We start from the raw sequence: 23362 nt of genomic DNA, 5'->3' as shown, positions 1-23362 counted from the left end.
ATGTTAAATTAGTAAAGTGTGCAACCTACCTGACATTGCAAAACTTTGTTGAATGCCTCTCTTTATGTTAAAAGGAGCACTTAAACTGCCAATGACCTTCAAAACATAACATGGTCAATCACTTTTCTCAACTTGCATGCCCATACTTTGAGAAGATCTTATAGTCAGCACATAAGAGACTGACTTGTCTCCAATTCTTTATTTCATAAAGATCTTCATTCTTGGGAAGAAGCGTGAGTACAGCTCTGCAACAGCTTAGGGGGAACTTTCCCCCAAGCCACACTGTCATTGAGAACGTCCAACAGAGCTTCAGCCAACACAGACCAATGTGATTTATCAAATTCCACAGGCAAGCCATCTATTCCTGGAGTTGTATCTTTTTCCATACTCAACAATGCCTCCAAGACAATAACTATGCTGCCAAGTCAATGTTCTCTTGCTGTGAAACCTTGGGCAAGTTATTAGGAAACTCTTCACTCATCAACAAATCTTTTCTAAACTCACTGACATATGAAAAATAATCTGCAGCTCTTTTTTTGTAATTCAGTGGGGTCAACTCTTTTGCATCCTCACATCAAATTCAGTGAAAAGATCGATTTTCTCAGTTTTTTCCCTCCAAACTAAAGAGGTATTTAGAGGAAGCATTCATATTTAAAAAATATTTTGAAAACGGGTTATAGAGCTAGATGGTAGATATTGGGTGTTGATTCTTTATACAATGAGAAGTTGGTCCTATACAGCCTCTTTATTATTGGGGTTGAAGATTACATCTTTCTTATCCTGTTGGGTTAGGTGGACAAGTATTGGGAATGAAGTATGAACTATGAAGTTTGACTACGAATAACACTAGATGATCTGTGCAGAACACTGAATTGAGCCACCATGGTTTTGGACCCCATATGGCCTCTGAAAGGAAATATTCCAGGTGAACATTATGGAAGGTTGTACCTGTTCTTTCCCACAATGGTGGGCCCCCAATTTCCTTTCCTATTTGTTCCTCGAGTTACGGCAGACTGTCACTACTTCTAAATGGAACGCAGCCTTCCTACGGCGGACAGCTAACAACAGGAATCGGACGCGCGGTCCACCCTAGTCCACAGCAACCACCATAGCAACAGCCTAGCATGACTTTAAAAACATATTCTTTCTTCATAACTTTCAAAAACGTGAAATGATTTGTAAAGTGTTAAAGTGTTACAGCTACAGAGAGCTATGGCGCAGGGGCGATTTTAGCCCATTTTTGGGGGTGCTTCAGCACCCCCAAAATGAATCAAAGCACCCCCAAAGATTTCTTACTTTTTTTGACAATATTTGCTGTTTGTGGGACACACTACTAAAAATATAAAAAGCATACAGTACGTAATTGAGATGGAACATTTTAACAACAAAAGTATAGTTAACCCCTCCCCCCCTCCCAAAGTGGTTTGTTCCAGCTCGGCTCTCCCCCACTCTGGCTCTAGCGCCGTTGCTGCCAGAGCGATGGTGGCTGAGACGCAGCAGAGCGGAGGTGGAAGCACCTCCCTTAAAACAGGACATATTAGCTGCATTTAACCTTCAGTTACTCTTTATATAGTTAGGTAGGAGTCAGGCCATGTTTCGTTTTAGCTGAAAAACATTACACCCAGGTAACCTGCTGTGTTGAAAACGTGTTTCCCGACTATGTTTGCTACCCTACAATCCGTCCTATTCTGTAGTAACATCAGCGACATTTGACCGTCCTGTTGCTCCCATTTAAATGTATACAGCCTATTTAAAATCTAAAACTTAACATTGTCCGTAGCCTGCTGTTGTTACCACCATCCTGTTTGAAATGTAATGAGAGAAACTGGTTATTTTGTCCAATGTACAAGGTACTAACTAGCTAACTGGCTGGATGCCCATTAACCTTATAACTCCACTGTTGTGTGTGTGTGTGTGTATGTTTGTGTACAGAGAGACAGCCAGGTTCATAATGGATATGAGGAAGTTTTTTCAAAAAAAGAAGCCACATTTAGGTAAAAGTGTAAGGTCAAATTATCCCTCAATAAAGGATAATGTTGGGTCAGTGTTTCAATATTTATATCCTTTATTAGATGTACATGCGGTTTGGTTATTTGCCTTTTGGTTGAAAGTACACTGAGAGAGGACATTTTTATATTAGTGATCTTAATGGTATTTTTTTTTTTTTATCTAATTGAATACAGTCTATTTGTGTATGATTGTCAGTCCAAAGAGGGAGAGAGGAAAGAGGAGAACCTGAGGAGAAAGTACAAGGTCAGGAAGAACCAGGTAAGAAAACAGACAGGGAATACTAACAGGCAAAACAGAAACTGTTAAACTGGCAAAGAAAAACCCCCAACTCATTTTACTCATACAATCTGGAAGTTGTGTTCTCCCTATATTAAAACTGCTATACAGAATCTGCAAAACAAACTGGGTTGTCAGCCCTGGCACTGCATTACCATATTGAACTTCAGTCAGAGGAAGTCACGGTTGCCAAAAACTTTTTGAAGCTGAAGAGTGAGGCTGGTGCCATTCCAGATATCTTAACATCTTCTGGATAATCAGATCTTCCCCACACTGAAAACTGTTATTCAGGTTGCCCTAACAAACCCAGTTAGAAGCTGTAGCTGTGAAACGTCTTTTAGTGTCTTGAGTCAGCTCCATACCTGGCTGAGAAGGACCATGGGTCAAAGCAGACTCCAGCACCTGGCTGTGATGTCAGCTGAGAAAGAGGTGCTTGAGAGACTTGACCATGAAATTGTGATAGACAGATTTACCAACCTCAAGGTGAGGTGACATAGGAGAAAAGAAAAGAAAAAATCTGCAGAGCCACAGTAGTATCTGCAGTAAAGATCTTTTCATACATTGTATACATTGTACCATAGGCCAAGGTGTCTCATTTTTTTTAATTTTTTAATAATATTTTGTACAGTTCAAGGACTCTTCTATTTTTGGAGTGTATTTTTTATGTATCTGTATTGTATTATACATACACTTTAAAAGTGAATCTCTGTCCAAAAAATGCACTCAGTTTACTTTTTACTGACTATGAGCATCATTCATTATTCTCCCGCAGTAATTAAGGTTAGGATATGTATTTTTTTTAAAAAATTCCAATCCATTCTTCTTTAGCAGCATTTAAATAACCTTTATCAGATTTGCTGGTTTTGTTACAGACTTTTCAAAAAAGTGTTTTGCTTTTCTTTCACAAATGTGGGGATTAAATTGTGTTAAAATGTACAAAACAGTGATGTCATGTTTTGTCACGAGGACCCAGGCACAGAAAGACTTGATGAATTTAAGAATCTTATGACTTAATAAAGAAATTTGCAGACTTGCACAGAGAGGGTAAAATTATGATGACTGATAATGGAGATGAAGACAACAGACGATGAGGACAGGGAGGAACAGGGGTTTAAATGCACCAAAGAGACAGTCAGAGGGAACTCGGGACAACGGGAGATATTTAAAGATGCAGGGACTGACAGAGACGGGGAAGAAGTCTCATCGTGACGAGTAAAGTTTACCTTGCCTGCATGGGCAGCTCTCTGGGTGCTCAGCACCCCCAAAGCTCTGATCCTAGAATCGCCCCTGCTATGGCGGTATCTTTGGAAGCTGTTTGCATAGCTAATACTATACGATGTAACCATGGAGACAGTCAGTCACGTGAGCTAGCGGTGCACGTTTACTACAGCGTCCACACGCTGCACAGGGTAAAGACATTACTTCAATATTGTTTTATATTTATATATATTTGCCTTCTGTTGACCATCACCTCAGGTTCACCATTACAGTTTCAGCATACAGATGCACACTGTCTAAATATGAACACATTAAAAAAAAAAATCATGTCTCAGAAATAAGCACAGCTGTTCATGTTTGTCATTATAGTTTTATTTGTAAGAAAACTGTGAACTTCAAATTGTGTATCAAGTCAAAGAACATTTGACAAGTCTGAGTCATTCCTTTGCCCTATGAGAGCTGGAATAAATATATATCCTGACAGTTACAGTTGAAACAGTAGAGACAGGTAGAAATGGGATCAGATTCATCTTTGCTTAGTCAGACACGTCCTGTGTTGGCCTTAGCCCGAATTTTCCTTGGGGTCAACCTTCAGGATAAATAAAGTTTCATTGAATTGAATTGAATCATATTAAAAAACAAACAATAGAACGATCCGTGTGATTTTGCATCCATTTCCAAATTGTAGTCAAGCAGCCCAGTCTCATAAATAGGTAACAGAAATGTCTCTAATGTAGACGTGTACAGTGTAGTGTAAGCATTAAAAGACCATAAAGGAAACACTAACATTTATGTGAAACTAATTGTAATAAAAAATGAGCAGGTGCTTTACAGATTTATAAGAAAGAATCTGAAAACAACACTTTTTTTGGTCTAAGTGGTCAAAGTAGAAAACAGAACTGATGTTCAAGAACAAACTGTAGCTGCACTAATATTACACATCTCAATTGTTGTGGTGAACAGACATGTTGCTTTTAAAACCACATGCAGTGTGTGACCATGACTGTCCACTGAGACCATGAACGCCACTTCGCTGAAGTCGTCTTCTTCTTCTTGCCATCAAAATGGAAGCAGACAGAGCACGAGCTGCTTTGATCTACTGAAAGGAAAAAGCAGAACATATGAGCTGAAACTATTAAGATAGAAACAATCGTTCAGTGCAGTCTCTCAGGTAGCTTAGCCTGTTACAGTACAGTTAACACAGTGTCAAGGAACTCCAGTGTGGGAACTAGTGGCTTTAGGTTTATAGTCATTTGAATTTCATCCATTCATTCATTTAATTCAGGAGGAAGAAATGCCAGGTTGGCGCAGGCTGGATAGATGCATTTGGTCCCATACTGTCTTTAACTAAATGACTTGGTTCACTTTATGGCTGGGCTGTATGTGGGGTTATATCATGTTATTTGGGCAGGAGTACCTGTCCCCTGTTAGGCTTAGAAAGTTTCTCCATAAGCAGAGCTTCCAAGTCTTATAGCTTTTAGCACATCTGTAGCTGTGCAGGCTGACAGGTTTTTGGTGGCTCTTTCTACCCCACACTGGTTGTGAGTGTGTAAATACCCCCACTACTTCTTTTGGGTTGCAGTTATCTTGGGAGGAAGGGGTGAGTCTGCCAGGACTAGATGAATAACAATGATCCGGGATACATAAATTTCATAATCTCTATCAATTAAACCTGGCCTGAGGGCTGCCATTTTTTACATTCAGTTATTTCTCTTAGAAATGTTGGATCTAAATAATGAAGGTGTTACAGTTAAAGTGACACTGGTCAGTGTATCAATATAAAAAATACCTGATATCGAGTGTCAAACAATATCAAAGCTGTAAAAGCTGTTTACAGTCAGAATTTATAAAACTATGATGTTTGTAAATAAATTCAAACAAGTGAGATTTTCTCTTTGTGCTGAATATCAACACTGTGACTTCTTAGGCAGTAAGCTTCACATCAGCACAGTTGTAGAAGCCGTCACTCCAAATGTCTTTTGATAACAAGAAAAAAATACCTTGTCAGTCCACAGCCTGAAGTTCTTCTCCAAACATCTTCTTTGTCTGCTGGTTTGAAGACAATAAACCACAAAAAGATGATTTAGTCACTTTGTCTGCATCATGCAGCTCGAATGTGTCGTGCAATGATGTTGAATAGCCGTCGTTATCCCTCTGCTGTGTCACTAAGATTGTACTGTACAGCATCTCATTGACATGTGAGGAACGCTTATGTAACACGATAACAGACGTCTGGTCTTACATCATTAAAATATAACGGGCAGGAGATATTAAGATATTTTTATATTTATATTATATTTTATAGCTGACAGATATTACTAAATAGATAGAATTTACTAAATGGTTGATGTACATGAAAAATATGTCCATAATCACAAATGACCATGAGAGCCAGTAGAATTAATTCAACTGGACACTCAAAAGACGTCCTTAAAAGCTCTTTAAGTGGCAGAACAAATGAAGAAACAGTTAATTGCTCACTTGAGATGAAATCTGCTCAGCTACTTTGAAAACAGCTTCTAACTGGTTCCTCCTTTAACAGGATGACTGCTCAGGGGTAAGGCCATCATGCAGTCCAGCAACCTTTATGGTTCTGCTTTGATTCACCAGGAACTATTAGGGAAACCTTCCAGCGCCTCCTGTGAAAGACACAGGGATAAACACAAACATTTATTAACATGTTCCACAGTCTTCCAGTTTGATTTTCTCATCCTGTGGACAACAACATACAGGGATGCAGGTTTATTGTTAACTTTTGTAAGGTTTCTTTACTGAACATATCCAGCTGCAGCTCCACTGTGATCCTGGATAAGCACTTAAGAAAATGTGTCAATAAATGGACATACATCAGTTTACTATATTTATCCAAACAGACGGGACCAATAATGCTTGACTGAGTTAGAGACTTTAACAGACTCTTCTATGTAAGAATGTCTCGTGCTGATAGACCTGCAAATTTGACAACAAAGGTTTTTCAGACTACATGTGGCTGTCCTCTATGTCAGCTCACACATTTACATTCATGTCACACTTATTTCTGCTTTCCCATTTTTATCATTATTACTTACATTTTGATTAGATACCTTGAGTTTGTAAATGATCAGATTACATAATTGGGATACAATTCAATACAATTCATGTACCCAATTCAGGGTTGTGGGAGGATGAAGCCTATCCCAGCTGATACAGGACAAAGACAAGCTGCCAGTTATCGCAGGGCTAAGACAATACGTGTAACAGAAAATCCACTTAAATGTTTGATATTTCTAATAATAATCATAATTATGACTATTATTTAAAGGTTTCTTTATAAATACATTTCGATTTTTTTTTATAACCCCTAGAATATAAACCTGAGCTGTTTCAGATTCTGACCTCTGACCTCAGTGACAGGCTGTGTCCTCACTGCAGCTCCCTCTGGGAAGTACGTCTGCTTCTTGTCTTCCCCCAGTGTTGACCGCCTGCCCTGAATATCACGTACTGTACCTGAGGAACTAAAAGGACAAACACTTGCCTTCATTTATGAAGTACATTCATACAGAGATAATCTATGGAAACACACTAGTTCAATCTTTGGGAGGAATCAGTTCCTGTGAAACATTTCTGTAAATCAACATCGTGGAGAATGAAATGAGTTCTTCAGGTGACTCAGCAGTCCGACACTGACAAATGAAACTTCTGTGGATGAAGAATCAGGATTTTTTTGATTTCCAATCCAGTTAAACTATTAAGGATGAAGCAACAGTGCTCATCTTCGCTCTTCTGAAATCTGTGTTAAACAACAACAAACATAAATTAGTAACAAAAATACAGCTGAGTAGAAGCTTTACAAACCACCAGCAGCCATAAATTAATTAATTAATAAATAAATGTAAATTTTAATCTTCAAATGTTTCTGAGCCGTCTTCAACCTGCTTTTAACACAGAAAAGTCCCACAGTCAATGCAGCCTGACTCAATCCTAAATGTTCAGCACACACAGAGACACAGAGGGACCGTTTAAAGTTTAGTGTTAACCTGAGTCACTGATCATTTACAGTATTACAGAGTCTGGCAGTTGTGATGGCCAAACCCGTGGCCACACTTTAAAGTCAGTAACTCTTCATTTTTTCATTTGAACATAGTAACACACTTTAGTTTCCAATAACTTTATTGATTGGTTTGGATACATTTGTTCTATTTGTAAGCGCGCACATTTAGTTTACTTATGTATTCATACCACTTCATTACTTTGATTTTTGACTAACCTTTGTCTTTTTATTTCTTACCTGCCATCATCCCTGGGAGTTGCTGGAGAAAAGCTGGTAGCCAGGGTTTGAAACCATTAAATACAAAGAGGGCTAATTGGACCACACCACCACTTCCTGCTAAAGGGGAGAATATGTGTTTTCTTTACTTTAAAAACAAAGTATTTGTATTTAATTAAATATTTGAGTTTAGGGTTTAATGGGGTTTTTGATTTTCCTCTTTGGTGTTTAGTTTATTAACAAACTAGATTGTACTGCATTGTTTTGTGATTTATGATTGTGTTTGTTTGTTACCCCTCATGTGTCACAATGGTCTGATCAGCCATTATATATACCCTTGTATGTTATTTCATGTTAGGTCAATTATGTTTGTTTGGGCAGTCATTTGGTTTGTTAAGTTTGCAGTCTTTGCCTGAGTTCAGTTTTGTTTCTTTGACCTCTTTTATGAGCTCAACATTTATTACTTTTGTAAATATAATTTTTGGGGGTTAAATAAATGGAAACTATATTGTAACGATGGATAAATGTTGTGTTATAGTCAGGTTGTTTATCTCTGCACGCTGTTGTTTCTTTAAGATACATGTTTGGTTGTGCTGCAGGAAAAAGGGTGTTAATGTGTGCAGGAAGGGGAGGGCGGTCCTGTGTTGTTGTGGTTGTGTGTGACTGTGCGGGGCTGAAGTGAGGGGTTGTATGAGAGCACTCTCCCCGGAGTTAACGGCCTGTTCGCCTGTCACCGAATAAACGGACAAACTGAGACCCAAACGTCTGGTTCTTGAGAACGTTACACTGGTGTCAGAAGTGAAGAACGTCCGCCTGAAACGCCCGACAACCTGTTGCTGGCGACGGTGACCGTCACGAGACCGGAGGATGTTGCCGGACAAGATTAAGAGGGAGACAGAGGAGAGGGAGGTTCGTCCGCGCTCGCCTGCCCATAGAGTGAGGGAAACGGCGCTGCGGCTGTCTGCTGAGGCTGGATTTTCTCCAGGTTTGACTAGGCTCGGGACATTTTCGCACCGTGGCCGCGATTCCGGTGGGGGGGAGTCGACCTCGCTTGGCGCGCCGTCACGTGATGTAAACAAACATGGCGGCGCCCAGCAAGCTGCCGCGAACATAAAAACGCCTAAGTTCGGCGGCAAGACGCCATGGGAAGTGTTTATTGCACAGTTTGAGCTGTTAGCTGTTGCAGCTGGCTGGTCTGAGGAACATAAAGCTCTCCAATTGGCTTTGTGCCTGTGTGAGGATGCAGCTGCATGCCTGCTGCTGCTGACCGAGGAGCAAAGGGGGATTATAATGCTCTGGTTGGGGCACTTCAGAGACGTTTCGGGCAGTATAACCAACCGGTGCTGCTGAGGTCGGAGTTCCACAACAGACGCAGATTGCCAGGAGAGCCCCTTCGCATTTTGGCCCATGAAGTCGAGTGTCTTTGCCGGAGGGCGTATGACAGCATGCCACCATCAGTGCAGGCGGAGTTAGCTCGGGACCAGTTCCTGCAGGCCCTGAGCCCTAAAGAGCTCCGTATGCAAACTCAGCTTGCTCGACCAGCCACGCTCAGTGTGGCCCTGGAGCTAGCGTTGGAGAGGGAGATGCTTGCAGGATCCTCTGGGGGCGCTGATGACACACATGTGGTGAGGGCTATGTCAGCACCTGCGGAGCAGATGGAGATGCCGGCGGGCCCGTGCAGTTTGGTTCAGATGGCTTCTCTGCAGTCGCCTTCCCCTCGGGCTGGCCCACGCCGCCGACCACAGAGCTGCTGGGGATGTGGACAAGTCGGACACCTCATCAGGCAGTGCCCCAAGCTTGCAATGGTTCAGGGAAACGCCCACGGGCCCGTGTAGGTGGGAGTACACGGGCCAGGGAGAACGACATCCCCACACCACCGCCATTTCCACCCAGTGCGGTCATCGCTGTGGGCTGGACCCAGGTTGGCGACTTTTGCCATGTTCCAGTGATGATTGCGGGGGTTTCCTGTACGGCCCTTCTGGACACGGGGTCCAATGCAACGCTGGTCCGACCCGATGTCGTCCCAACCGGAGCTGCTGTGCAACCGACTAATGTGCGACTTAACACTGTGACCGGGGATCTGGCCCCAATTAGAGGGAGGGGAGTGTTCCAGTTTAAGGTGGGGGACCTCGGTGTGCCTTATGCTGCCTGGGTGGCTGACGTGCAGGACGCCTGCATCCTTGGGCTGGATTTTTTGCGAGCCATTGGTGGTGTACTGGACTTGGGCAAAGGCTTCCTCATACTCCCTGATGGGAAGAAGGTGCAGCTTATTCCTCCCCCGGTCTGCCCAGCATCTGCCGCAGCATCCACCTCCACCTCGGAGACCCCCGCGGACCCGCCAGCAGAACAGCAAGTGGGGGAGGAGGAGAGGCTCTCAGCAGTGAGGAGCATCTGGTCCAAGAACTGTGAGGGGCTGACTCCACAGCAGCAAGAGAGTCTATGGCAGGTACTAAGAGAGTTCAGTGACATTTTTGCCCTGAAGGAAAGTGATGTTGGCTTGACACACTTGGTAGAGCACGTCATTGAGACCGGGGATGCCCAGCCTATTAAAGTGCGCCCCCGCCGCCTGCCCCTGGCTCATCAGGAGGCTGCTGACAGAGAGCTGTGCGAGATGATGAAGGCGGGCATCATAGAGCCATCTGATAGCCCGTGGGCCTCCGCTGTGGTGATGGTGCCTAAGAAAAATAGCCCAAGGATGCGTTTCTGTGTGGACTACAGACCACTCAACAAAGTGACAAAAAAGGACTCTTACCGCCTTCCCAGGATTGACGAGTCTCTCGATTTAGTAGCCGGATCCTCCTGGTTCTCCACCCTTGACCTGCGGAGTGGCTACTGGCAGGTGCCACTGTCCCCTGAGTCCAGACCGAAGACAGCCTTCTGCACCAACAGGGGACTATGGCAGTTCAGGGTCCTGAGCTTTGGTCTTTGTAACGCTCCTGCTACCTTTGAGAGGCTGATGGACAGTGTGCTGGCTGGTGTCCCACGCCAACGGTGTCTGGTCTACCTGGATGACCTTCTAGCACACGGGAGCTCCTTTGATGCTGCCCTGGATGCCCTGAGACAAGTGTTGGGGAGGGTGGCAGCTGCAGGCCTGAAGCTGCACCCCGACAAGTGCCACTTCATGAGGAGGGAGGTGGAGTTTCTGGGCCACAAGCTGGGTCAGGAGGGCATCGGCACTTTGGAGGAGAAAATTCACACCATTACTGAGTGGCCCACACCAGCGGACCAGAAACAGCTCAAAAGCTTCCTAGGACTGGCGTCTTATTACAGGAGGTTTGTGAAGGGCTTTTCCTCTATAGCTGCACCACTCTTCCGCCTGCTGCAGAAGGACCGTGACTTCATCTGGACCCAGGACTGTCAGCAGGCATTCAACACCCTCCACAGATCGCTGACAGAGTCCCCAGTTCTCGCCCCCCCTGACCCCACCCTGCCTTTTGTCCTGGACACTGACGCAAGCAATGTGGGGCTGGGAGCTGTGTTGTCGCAGGTTGGGCCGGAAGGTGAGAAGGTGGTGGCGTACTTCAGCCGGGTCCTGAACAGGGGTGAGCGGCGCTACTGTGTCACACGACGAGAGCTGCTGGCCGTGGTGGCAGGGGTGAGACACTTTAAGTACTACCTGTGTGGCACATCATTTGTTATCAGAACTGATCATGCCGCCCTCCAGTGGCTGATGTCTTTCAGGGAGCCAGAGGGACAGGTAGCTCGCTGGCTGGAAGAGCTCCAAGCCTTCAATTTCACTGTGGAGCACAGAGCAGGGATGCACCATTCTAACGCAGACGCCCTCTCTCGTCGCCCATGTGCTGCAGCTGGCTGCCGTTACTGTGAGAAGCGAGAGGAGACAGAGCGGGAACTCACAACAATGGATGGAGCAACACAGCTCACCTGCAGGGCTCTTCTGGTGGTGGATGCAGCGGAGTGGAGGGCACGGCAGGAACAAGACACTGACCTGCTGCCAGTCCTGCAGTGGCTGGAGAGGGAGGAGCGACCCCTTTGGGATGAGGTCACTGGGTTTTCCATCTGTACCAGGGGGCTGTGGGCCAAGTTTACAGCTCTCAGGCTGAAGGAGGGGGTGTTGGAGCGTGCCTGGAAGGATCCTGCCACAGGGGAGGAGAGGTGGCAGGTTGTGGTGCCAAGGTCGCTGAGGTCAGCTGTGCTGGAAGCCTGCCATGGGAGCACTGGCTCCGGCCACTTTGGGGTGTCCAAGACCCTCCGCCGCCTCCGCCAGGGCTACTACTGGGGTCAGCAGCGGAGGGATGTTGAAGACTTTTGCCGCAGCTGTGATGCATGTTCCTCGCACAAAGGGCCACAGGACCAGTCCCGGGCTCAGCTTCAGCAGCAACCAGCTGGAGCTCCAATGGAGCGAGTAGCTGTGGACGTCATGGGCCCATTTCCTCGTACAGACAGAGGAAGCCGCTATGTCCTTGTGGCCATGGACTATTTTACCAAGTGGCTGGAAGCATATGCCATCCCAGATCAGGAGGCTGAGACTGTCGCTGATGTATTAGTGGAGGGGATGTTCAGCCGCTTTGGAACAGCAGAGACCCTCCACAGTGACCAGGGGCGTAACTTTGAGTCCAAGGTATTTGCTGCCATGTGCGAACGCCTGGGGATTAAGAAGACCCGCACCACCCCACTTCACCCCCAAAGCGATGGACTGGTGGAAAGGTTTAACAGGACGCTGGCCCAGCAGCTAGCCTTCCTTACCTCAGAACACCAACAGGACTGGGACTACCATCTTCCCCTTGTCCTCATGGCCTACAGGTCGGCAGTGCAAGACTCCACCCAATGTACACCTGCCCTGCTCATGTTAGGGAGAGAGCTGAGAACTCCTGCAGAGTTGGCTTTTGGGAAGCCCCCGGACGCGCCAGAGGCACCACCAGGCCGGGAATACGCAAGGAGGCTGCAGGACCGGCTAGATTCTGCACATTCCTATGCCCGGGAGCAGCTGGCGAAGGCAGGCCTGCGCCAAAAGAGGAATTATGACATCACCACTAAGGGGAGGCACTTCCGTGCTGGGGAGCTGGTGTGGGTCTACAGCCCAAAGAGAAAGAAAGGACGGTGTCCTAAACTGGATAGCAGTTGGGTGGGGCCCTGCAGCGTCCTGGAGCGAGTGGGGGAAGTTGTTTACAGGGTGCAGTTGCCTCCTAGAGGGAGGAAAGTGGCGCTGCACAGAGACCGGATGGCCCCCTATAGAGGGCAGTCCCTCCCCTCCTTCCCTGAGGGACGTGTACAGAGCTCCCATGACCCTGCACAGAGGGACCCCCGGCCGGAGCTGCATTCCCCTCCCTCGGACTCTCCACCTCAAAGCCCCGAAGCTCCGTGTACACCCCAGGGGCTCAGGAGGTCAAGGAGGAAACGTAGGCTACCACCCCGCCTCAGAGACTGTGTTGTTCCCTCGAGGACGAGGAACTTATTGCTGGGGGGGCAGTGTAACGATGGATAAATGTTGTGTTATAGTCAGGTTGTTTATCTCTGCACGCTGTTGTTTCTTTAAGATACATGTTTGGTTGTGCTGCAGGAAAAAGGGTGTTAATGTGTGCAGGAAGGGGAGGGGGGTCCTGTGTTGTTGTGGTTGTGTGTGACTGTGCGGGGCTGAAGTGAGGGGTTGTATGAGAGCACTCTCCCCGGAGTTAACGGCCTGTTCGCCTGTCACCGAATAAACGGACAAACTGAGACCCAAACGTCTGGTTCTTGAGAACGTTACAATATTTTTCTAATAATTCCTGGGACTCCTCCTGTTTTTCAACTCGGTCCATCACACAGTCTTTGCATGATGTCCACGTCACTGTAAGTTTCTAGCTGACTCTCAGGTGTGACAGGTGTGCCAGCAGGAAATAGTAATAAAAACCTGCATCCTGAGGTTTGTCATGCAGGATTAAAGGAGCCAGACTTTGTTCACACAGCTAGGATTGTATTTTACACTGACCCTGGGTCAGTATAAGTATCATACAGTTTGAACGAAGCACTGAAACTTGCACATAGAGATGCATTGAAGCTAATCGGCATATTTACTGTCAATCTGTGGCTGCGATTAATCACTTTACTGGAAACTTTATTAACTAGTAACTTCATCAGTCATGACAGAAGCTAATATTTCTGTGCTAACATCGTTTAAACAGTAACAGCTTTACTACAATATAAGCTAACATTTACACCTTAACTTTAAGCTAGCACCATAAAGACGGTGTTGTGGATAGGCGTAGCTTTGGGTCACGTGGTGTCGGTGATAGTAATAGTGATTGCTATATCACCTGTTCAGGTCCCGAGGGGATTTTTGTGAATGAGTGGGTGATGGGGGAAGTCGACTTTTGCTGACCGCCCATTTTAGAATGTTTTTGTCACTGCTTTTCTACGGATTTTAAGGATTGATAACAAATAAAGAAGTTTTTAATCTGGAACTTTGACTTACGTTTTGAACAGCGGGCGCGTCAACATTATTCCCCTATTCAGCTGCTCGGCGACTCAAAGGCTTGACGGTCGCCAATATTTGTCAGCAAAAAGTGCGACGGCAATGGAGCTTCCCGCAATCAGCGCTGAATAAACGCCGACGCGAGCCCACACACCGCCGCCACTTCACCCATTAAAGCGGCTAGTCTGACAGATAAGGAGAAGACGACGGTGGTATGTAAACTGTGTTTTTTCTGCTGCGTATTGCTTGTTGGAACGCAGTGTGGATTCTGACCATACGAAGACGTTTTTGTGACACGCCCACCGCTACGTTTGCTGTTGGATGTGGTGTATGTGTGTGCTGTGGCTCTGCAGGCGTTCAACTGAGTTTGAAGGAATTGCTGTTGCCTTTGTTTTGGATTTGGAATGCTGCTTATGTTGAATGCTTAAAATGAGTGGATCACAGGCTGCATCTGTTGTTGGAAAAACTGAAAAGGATAAAAGATTAATTTCTCTCACTGAGAAAGCTCTTGCAAACAAAATTGAAACTATCCAAACAGATCGGAAAAGGCATGTAAACAAAATGAAAAGTGTTATTATGTCTCTTAAAGAACTAATGAAAGATGATAAAAATCATTCACAAGTCAAAAAACAGTTTGATGAGTTAACACACCTGTTTAAGGATGCCAGTACATTGCATGAATCTTTACTTTCTCTAATCTCATTTGATGAGAAAGATAAACAAAATACATGGTTCTCAAGCATCGCTAAATACAATAAAGGGTTTATGGAGGATGTTAAGATATGGCTTTCTGAAACTGATAAACGTACGGGGAGGCCATCATCTGACAAAGCACAGTCACAGGAAACTTGCCTGGGAGGAGAAATGGAGTTGCTAGAGCACCCTGGAAAAGAACCTCAGTCATCTCTTAATCCCCAGAATGATGTTAATGATGATGTGTTACCATCCGACAGTGTGTCAAATCAAGGCAGTAGGTCAAGCTCAAGAGTATCATCTACTTCATCTGCACGTCTCAGGGCAGAAGCTGAAATGGCCGCCTTGCTCGCACGTCAACATATGCTGAAAGAAAAACACTCTCTTGAAGAGCAAGAGGAACAATTGAGGAGAAAGAAAGAACAACTTCAGCTTGAAGCAGATATAGCTGCAACTGTTGCAAAGGTTAACGTGCTGAGAACTGGATCCACTATGCGGAGCGTCGCTTCACGGAAATCTAATGGAATGGAATCATATATTAAAACAAAGGGAAACAGCCTTGAATTTCTTGATGCGGATGCAGAGACTTTTCTTCCACAGATGCTTACAAAAGGAAACATAATCACTGGGAATGCAGAGCTTCAAGTAAAAACAGTGCAACAGACTATGAAAAGGGAAAAGCCTGCACCCGCTCTTATGGGGCCTTCTGACGCTTTTCGATCAATTCCACTTTTGCCTAAGCCACAAGCTGCTCATCCAGTAGCCAATGAAAATCTGTTGTCCATTATGGAAAAACAAAATGAATTAACTTGTATGTTGGTCCATCAGCAAAGTCTTTCTTCACTGCCCAAAAGGGAGATTCAAACCTTTGATGGTGACCCTTTACATTTTCAGGCTTTTATGCGCTCTTTTGAACAGGTCATAGAAGCAAAGACTGGCGATGCTGGCGACTGCCTGCATTATCTTGCACAGTACACCAAGGGGCAGCCCAATGAACTTGTTAAAAGCTGTCAACACATGTCTGAGAGTGCTGGATATGTAAAGGCAAAGACTCTGCTGTATGAGCACTTTGGGAATGGACATGTGATTGCATCTGCTTATTTGAACAAAGTTCACTCATGGCCACTGATTAGATCGGAAGATGGAAAAGCTCTTCAGGCATATTGTTTGTTCTTACGTGGATGCTGCAATGCAATGGAAGAGATTAATGATCTCTCTGAATTAAATACACCTGCCAATATGCTTGCTGTGATTAGAAGACTGCCATATAAGTTAAAAGACAAATGGCGAACAGTAGCATGTGACATTCAGGAGAGGCAACATCGCAGAGCCGCATTCACTGACATTGTTTCCTTCCTTGAGCGTCAAGTTAAAATTGCAACAGACCCCGTCTTTGGAAATCTATGTGACGTTCCAGCGACACATCTTTCAGCCAAGGGCAGCAATGGAGGGAAACGTTCTCCACATCTAAGAGCTAAAGGAAGTAGCTTTGCCACAACAGTCTCTGATGTTGAGAGACAGAATCAGACAGGGGCTCAAGATCGTCACAGCACTGTGAAGGCTTGTTTTTTCTGCAAAGGCGGACACACACTGGAGTCATGTGCTCTGCTTGATAAGAAACCTCATAATGAGAAGATTTCTTTTCTTAAAAAGAACAGCATCTGTTTTGGCTGTTTGTGTACTGGGCACATAAGCAAAGAATGCAGAAAACGCCTTTCATGTAAAATCTGTGGTCTCAGACATGCAAGTATACTCCATATCCACCATAAAGAAAAGAATGAAGTCAGACCTGATAATGAGGCAGATAACATTCCTGTTACAATTCAGACTAGTGGTCTTACTGGGGCCGGTGAACAAGACTGTAAGCTTGCCATTGTGCCAGTTAAAGTAAAATCAAAGAGAGGTCAAAGAATAGTGGAAACGTATGCCTTTCTGGACCAAGGGAGTTCAGCATCCTTTTGTACAGTGGGTCTTATGGACAAGCTGAATATTGCCGGGAGGAGGACAAAGATTCTCCTGCGCACCATGGGACAGGAGAAAGTGGTGGACAGTTTCATTGTACCTGAACTTGAAGTTGCTGGATTGGACAGTGACATGTACTGTGATATGCCTAACCTCTTCACTCAGCAGAAAATGCCTGTAGATCTTGGTAACATCCCAAATCAACAGGACCTAGATGACTGGCCACATTTGAAGCATGTTCATTTGCCAGAAATTAAGGCCAATGCGGAGCTTTTGATTGGCATGAATATGCCCAGAGCTCTAGAACCTTTGGAGGTCATCCGAAGTGTAGGTGATGGACCTTTTGCCATTAGGACTGTGCTTGGCTGGACAGTGAATGGGCCACTTAATCGAGAATGCTGTGGAAGGCCAGGATGTCTGGCAACAGTTACTGCCAACAGAGTTTCTGCTGTCACACTGGACAAGCTATGGAAACAGCAGTTTAAGATGGACTTTCCTGAGAGCAGCAATGATGAACAGATGGGGCTGTCAAAGGAAGACTTGAAGTTCCTGGAATTGGCCAGCAAGACGGTGACTTTGAGGGATGGGCACTACAGCATTGCCCTGCCACTGAAAGACCGAGACATAAGAATGCCTGACAACCGTGCAATTGCTGAGCAACAAGCCTTGGTTTCGAAGAAAAGGTTAATCAGAGATAAAGAACTTCCACATGAAGATCCGGAAGTTAAGGTGTCTGCTGCCATCGAGGTCTCACAAGCACACGATGATGATCATCCTCTGACCCTTTTCATCCATCGTGCCTCATCCTGGATTCGTCTCATCAGGGTGATGGGTTGGATTTTGAGGTTCAAGACACTGCTATTGCATCGCAAGAAAATACATTTCCAGTCTGCATCTAATATAATTCAGTCTGAAGATGCTCAACATAAGGTTGATTTCCAGCATGGCTTTCTTTCATTGGGAGAGATTGAGGATGCTGAGATGCAAATAATTAAGTTCTGTCAGAGGAAGAGCTACGCTGAAGAAATTTCTTGTCTCCAAAGGGGAGAGTCTGTGAAACGAAGCAGCCACATATATAAGTTGAATCCTATTCTGGAGGATGATGTGCTGCGGGTTGGTGGACGTCTCAGTAGGGCTGTCATGTCAGGAGATTCCAAGCATCCTGTCATAATCGCTAAAGAGCTTCACATTTCTAATCTCATTCTACAGCATATTCATAAAGAGGTGGGTTATGGTGGAAAGAACCACATACTCTCAAAGCTGCATCAAAAATACTGGATTCCTGGTGCTGGTACTTTGATTCGAAGCATCATGTCGAGGTGTGTGACCTGCAGAAGGTTTCATGGAGCTGCAGGCCAGCAGCAGGTGGCTGAGTTGCCTGAAAGCAGAGTGACCCCTGAGAAACCCCCATTTAGCTTTGTTGGAGTGGACTATTTTGGCCCATTTGAAGTGAAGCGTGGGAGAAGTCTTGTGAAGCGGTATGGTGTTATTTTTACTTGTTTGGCAATTAGAGCAGTACATATTGAGGTTGCCTCATCTCTTGACACTGACTCTTTCGTTAATGCCTTACGACGTTTCATTGCAAGACAAGGTCAGGTACAAGAACTGCGCTCGGACAATGGGACTAACTTTGTGGGCGCAGAGCGCGAGCTGAGACGAGCTATGGAAGAGTGGAATCAGCAAAAGATCTCTGATGCTGTGTCTTTGAAGGGAGTGAGATGGATCTTTAATCCTCCAACTGGATCGCATCATGGCGGAGCATGGGAGCGGTTGATTCGTTCTGTCAGAAAGGTCCTTAATTCTGCTCTCCAAACACAGCATTTGGACGAGGAAGGGCTCCAAACTGCTCTTTGTGAAGTAGAGTCAATCCTCAACAGTAGACCCATTACGCTGGAATCCACTGATCCAAATGATTTGGAAGCCTTAACACCAAACCATCTCCTTCTTCTCAAGTCCAACCCGTCTTTACCACCTGGTCTGTTCCGGAGGGACGATCTCTACGCACGTAAACGATGGAGGCAAGTTCAATATATATCTGACCTGTTTTGGAAAAGATGGACTAAAGAATACTTGCCACAACTTCAGCAGCGCCAGAAATGGGGAAGGATTAAACGCAACTTTGTTCCTGGAGATGTGGTCCTCATAGTGGATGATTCTGCACCTCGTGGTTCCTGGATCATTGGGAGAGTCACCGGAGCTGCGCCAGATGAAAAGGGGCTTGTGCGTCAGGTCTGGATTAAGACCCCAACCAGCCATGTGTGCAGACCCGTAACAAAGATATGCCTTCTTCAGGAGACCTCTGACCCATGACGGTGACATTTTTGACACAATGTGACATAACTAACTTTGAATTGACTTTGTTGTTGTGAGATGTACATCACAGACTGACTATATTTAGGCTAAGTGCTGGTAGCCTCTGGCCTATGACTGACTGACTGACCATGTGCAGACAGAAGAAAAGAAGAGAAGAAATGAGAAAACAACTTTGGTGGACTTTTGAGTATGTTATGTTGTCTCACTGGGTGTCTGTGATGTGATGTAGTGTATGTCTTGAGTTATGGTGTCGATGTGTAATTATTACTGTGAGAATGTAATAATTAGGGGCCGGAATGTTGTGGATAGGCGTAGCTTTGGGTCACGTGGTGTCGGTGATAGTAATAGTGATTGCTAAATCACCTGTTCAGGTGTGACAGGTGTGCCAGCAGGAAATAGTAATAAAAACCTGCATCCTGAGGTTTGTCATGCAGGATTAAAGGAGCCAGACTTTGTTCACACAGCTAGGATTGTATTTTACACTGACCCTGGGTCAGTATAAGTATCATACAGTTTGAACGAAGCACTGAAACTTGCACATAGAGATGCATTGAAGCTAATCGGCATATTTACTGTCAATCTGTGGCTGCGATTAATCACTTTACTGGAAACTTTATTAACTAGTAACTTCATCAGTCATGACAGAAGCTAATATTTCTGTGCTAACATCGTTTAAACAGTAACAGCTTTACTTGCTGACCGCCCATTTTAGAATGTTTTTGTCACTGCTTTTCTACGGATTTTAAGGATTGATAACAAATAAAGAAGTTTTTAATCTGGAACTTTGACTTACGTTTTGAACAGCGGGCACGTCAACATTATTCCCCTATTCAGCTGCTTGGCGACTCAAAGGCTTGACGGTCGCCAATAGACGGTAAAACACGTAATAATATCTACAAATGCATCTTAAAGCTGTTATATTAGCACTCGCTGTATTACTAACATAACCACATTAACATTATTGACACTTGCTGACTTTTAATAGTCATTCTATAAATGCTGTCCGTTTAAATGGTCTTACCTGTAAACACTGCTGCATCCACCGGATTCCAGCCAGAGTGGATTCTGGAGTCTTCCCACGCTCCTGTTAGTGATCCTCCATCTGGATGGATGATAACAACCTTCTGAACAATCTAGCAGGTGGAGATGGCCCACATCTATGGGACTGATTTCTGCTAATAACGCCCATTGTATGGACTGATAACAGCCGAAGCGGGTGAATAAAGTCACCCAGTCGCTAGCTGTGCCATTACCCAGCATACACCTCTTCCTCCGTAAATGCAATAAACGATACAAAAGTAATAGCCTATAATTACTTTATCTGCTGTTTCTCAGGTAGTTGCTTACATTATATAATATATTGTGTTCAGTACACGTCACTACAATGTGATTTTGGAAATATGTAAATATACGAACAACAGGCTCATCCGCGGAAATCTCTTTTCGTCAATAAACAACGATTAGGGGGCAGCATAGTTTTCAATAGGAGGACCCTGCACGTCAATTCTCGACGCGAGGGGGGGTACCCTGCGCGTCCATAAGTGAAGCAGAGGGAGCCTGACCATGCGTCACACATTTGACGAGTTGGGAGTGAGAACGTGTTGCAACGATCTACCATCTATCATACCTTGCGGGGGAGCAGCCAAACACAAGGAGCAGCCAGAACAAACAAGCAAAACAAACGAAAACAGAGCCGCTCTCTAATAATAAAACTAATAAAATAGAAGAGTTAACTAAGAATGGATGGTCAGATATTATAAAATAATAACAGTAAATTGCCACCACAACGAAAAAGAACTAAATCAGGCCATGACACTTCTATGCTCAAAGTATATTTGTTATTCACTAACTATATGGCCTGAAATGAAATTATCCAACATTACAATCATGACAACAGAAGCTTTACCGGTGAGTAAGCATTTGCCTTTCAGGTCGTAACATTCTCTTGTCCATTTGGCTTGAGCTGTTGTACATATGAACTTGCCTCAGATGGATTAACAAAAATATGTCAGTCCCCTTGAAAGGTTATCAGCATCCTTGCTGGGTAGATAATGCCAAAACGGAGGTCCGGGATGCGAAGTGTTAACAGCTGGTTTTTTACTGGGTCAAACAACCTTCGTTGTTTACGGAGCTCCATTGAGAAATCTGGAAAAAACATGACTCTCTTGCCCTCGTAAAGTACGCTGCCCTTTTGCCTGGCGATTCTTAGAACCCGAACCTTATCAGCAGATTTTAAAAACTTCATTAACACCTCGCGGGGCCGTGTTGGATTTACTGTTGACTTTGAAACATCCCGGGGTCTCCCGATTCTGTGGGCTCGCTCAAACATTATGGGTTCTGGAAAAGATTGAATCCCAAGCACCTCTGGGATCCACTTAGTTAGGAATTCACACATATCTGTGCCCTCTTCTCCTTCAGGGAGACCCACCAAACGAATATTATTTCTTCGGCTGTTATTCTCCAGCTCTTCTACCTTGCGTGTTAGTGTCTCCAACTTTGTTTCCAAAGCGGTATTCGTAGCTTTAATTTATTAAAGGTATTCGTTTGTTCCAATTCTGTCTTCTGCCAGTGCGACACGGTTTGCCAGAAGTTGTATATCACATCTTGCGGCTTTGATTTTGGCAAGCACAATATCAAATCTTTTCCCAAAGTTAGTGATGGCCCGCGTGAAGCTGACGCTTCGGAGCGTGTGTCGAAAAAAACAACACACTGGTTCAGAAGCACTGTGTCGAGGCTTGCTTCGTTTGGCAAAAGTCACATGACCAGTGACGTCCGAAGCTTCATTACGCACGTAACTGCTTTGGTACCTGATTCAAATGGATATAAGGAAGTGAATCATTCACGGGATATGTGGAGTGTGTTGATGGTGACAGATAGCGAAGTACCTGGAGGCAGGACCTCACAGCAGAGGCATGCGCCATAATGTGTTGTATGTTATTATATGTATTTTGCATCTATTTTATTTACCAACATCAAGAAGTCATAATCAAAGAAAGGCCACACCATGGTGCATGTTTACATAAGGAAAGTTTATTGATCAAAATGTATTAAGCAAATAAGCATTACAATTTTTTCAGCCCCCCAATCGAGGAAAAAAAATAACATTTACATGTTCAAAGCAACACAACTTTGGCCCAATATCAGAGAGAACTCCACTCTGGAGTGAGCAGTGATAATTAAGCAGTTCGTTTTATTTTGCAGATTCAAGCTGCTCTTCATAATTTTCGCCACCAGATGTCACCGGAGAGGACTGTGTTGAAAAGCTTCAAGTAATGAACCGTTTTTCAATACAAGCTTCAGTGCTTCAGAAAGCTTCATTTGGCCATCACTACCCAAAGTCTACTTGCATTGACTGAAGTACGGATGTCGGGACAACTTCGCTAGCATTAGCATCCGTAGTTAGCTCATCTTCCGTCATCTCGCTAGCTTGTTGTTCCGGATCTTGAACCAGGCTAGGCTTTTGCTGTTTTGAGTGCTGCTTCGTAGTTTTGGGAGGCATCGTATATATTTTTTCGGATTTGGCACTTCCAGTAAAGTTAGAATTTGATGTAGATTCGATTAAATTAGTAGTTAACTCCTTGAAAGTTAGGAGTGGCTCTGCCACGCGACTGCTCAGCAGCGAACCATAGCGGAAGTCCAAGTAGCTTCTAATGATTTCTTTCAACTGCTCTTTTTCCAGGTTGCTATGGTTTTACAGCCTTCATCTATTATGACTTGAACATTATTGGATGCACTACTTTAAATTAATTGAGATTTTATATTAATCGTACGGGGTCAAAGGCATATAATAAACTCAAATATTAACATACATCCACTTAAATCTTTCATAAGGTCTTTGTCTTTTAAATTGATGAGGTCAAGGCCGTTAAACTCATCAGTGATTGTGATGTATTACAGCTGGAAGTTTCTCTTTGCAAGCATAAAAGGGATCTGTGTGGATTGACAAATACTCAGAACAACATGAAAGTCCAAGGAACTCAGTTTATGTAAATTGGGAAGGTCTCTTGGAACCATTCTGAACTGCAATTCCAAGATCATTAGTTCAAACAATTACATACAAGATATTCAAATGACTCACTACTTTACCATGCTCTGAAGGTCCCCTAGGATATGAACAACTACAACATTTGCAGGTGCCCACATAGATAAGCCAAATGATTTCTGGAGAACAGTTTTTTGGACCAAGAAAAACAATGACCGAGTTGTTGTCCACAATTACAAGGTGTGTTTGGACG

The 23362-nt window shown here is 44.4% G+C and overlaps 1 protein-coding gene across 5 annotated transcripts; it reads right to left on the bottom strand.

Moving 5' to 3' along the window:
• Window positions 1-3854: 3854 nt before the first annotated feature.
• Window positions 3855-9197, bottom strand: LOC109200357 (uncharacterized). Of its 5 annotated transcripts, none has more exons than XM_019355901.2 (4): window positions 6880-9197; window positions 5986-6143; window positions 5505-5553; window positions 3855-4600 (listed from the first exon to the last, which is right to left on the bottom strand). In XM_019355901.2, exon 1 carries the CDS (start codon window positions 9157-9159, stop codon window positions 8254-8256), a length of 906 nt encoding a protein of 301 aa, XP_019211446.1. In that variant the 5' UTR covers window positions 9160-9197; the 3' UTR covers window positions 3855-4600; window positions 5505-5553; window positions 5986-6143; window positions 6880-8253. The 5 variants fall into 5 exon arrangements, with proteins under 5 accessions (XP_019211446.1, XP_019211450.1, XP_019211444.1 ...); XM_019355905.2 differs by lacking the exon at window positions 5505-5553 and having other exon boundaries at window positions 3855-4603; window positions 6880-7273; window positions 7772-9197; XM_019355899.2 differs by lacking the exon at window positions 5505-5553 and having other exon boundaries at window positions 3855-4603.
• Window positions 9198-23362: the final 14165 nt, after the last annotated feature.

This window comes from Oreochromis niloticus, unplaced genomic scaffold (genome assembly GCF_001858045.2).
Source record: "Oreochromis niloticus isolate F11D_XX unplaced genomic scaffold, O_niloticus_UMD_NMBU tig00006735_pilon, whole genome shotgun sequence".
NCBI lineage: Eukaryota > Metazoa > Chordata > Actinopteri > Cichliformes > Cichlidae > Oreochromis > Oreochromis niloticus.
This window is presented reverse-complemented; position numbering and strand designations above follow the sequence as displayed.

Excerpts from the sequence above, each read along its gene's own strand:
- LOC109200357 (XM_019355901.2), bottom strand. The coding sequence starts at position 9,159 with ATGGGCCAAAATGCGAAGGGGCTCTCCTGGCAATCTGCGTCTGTTGTG.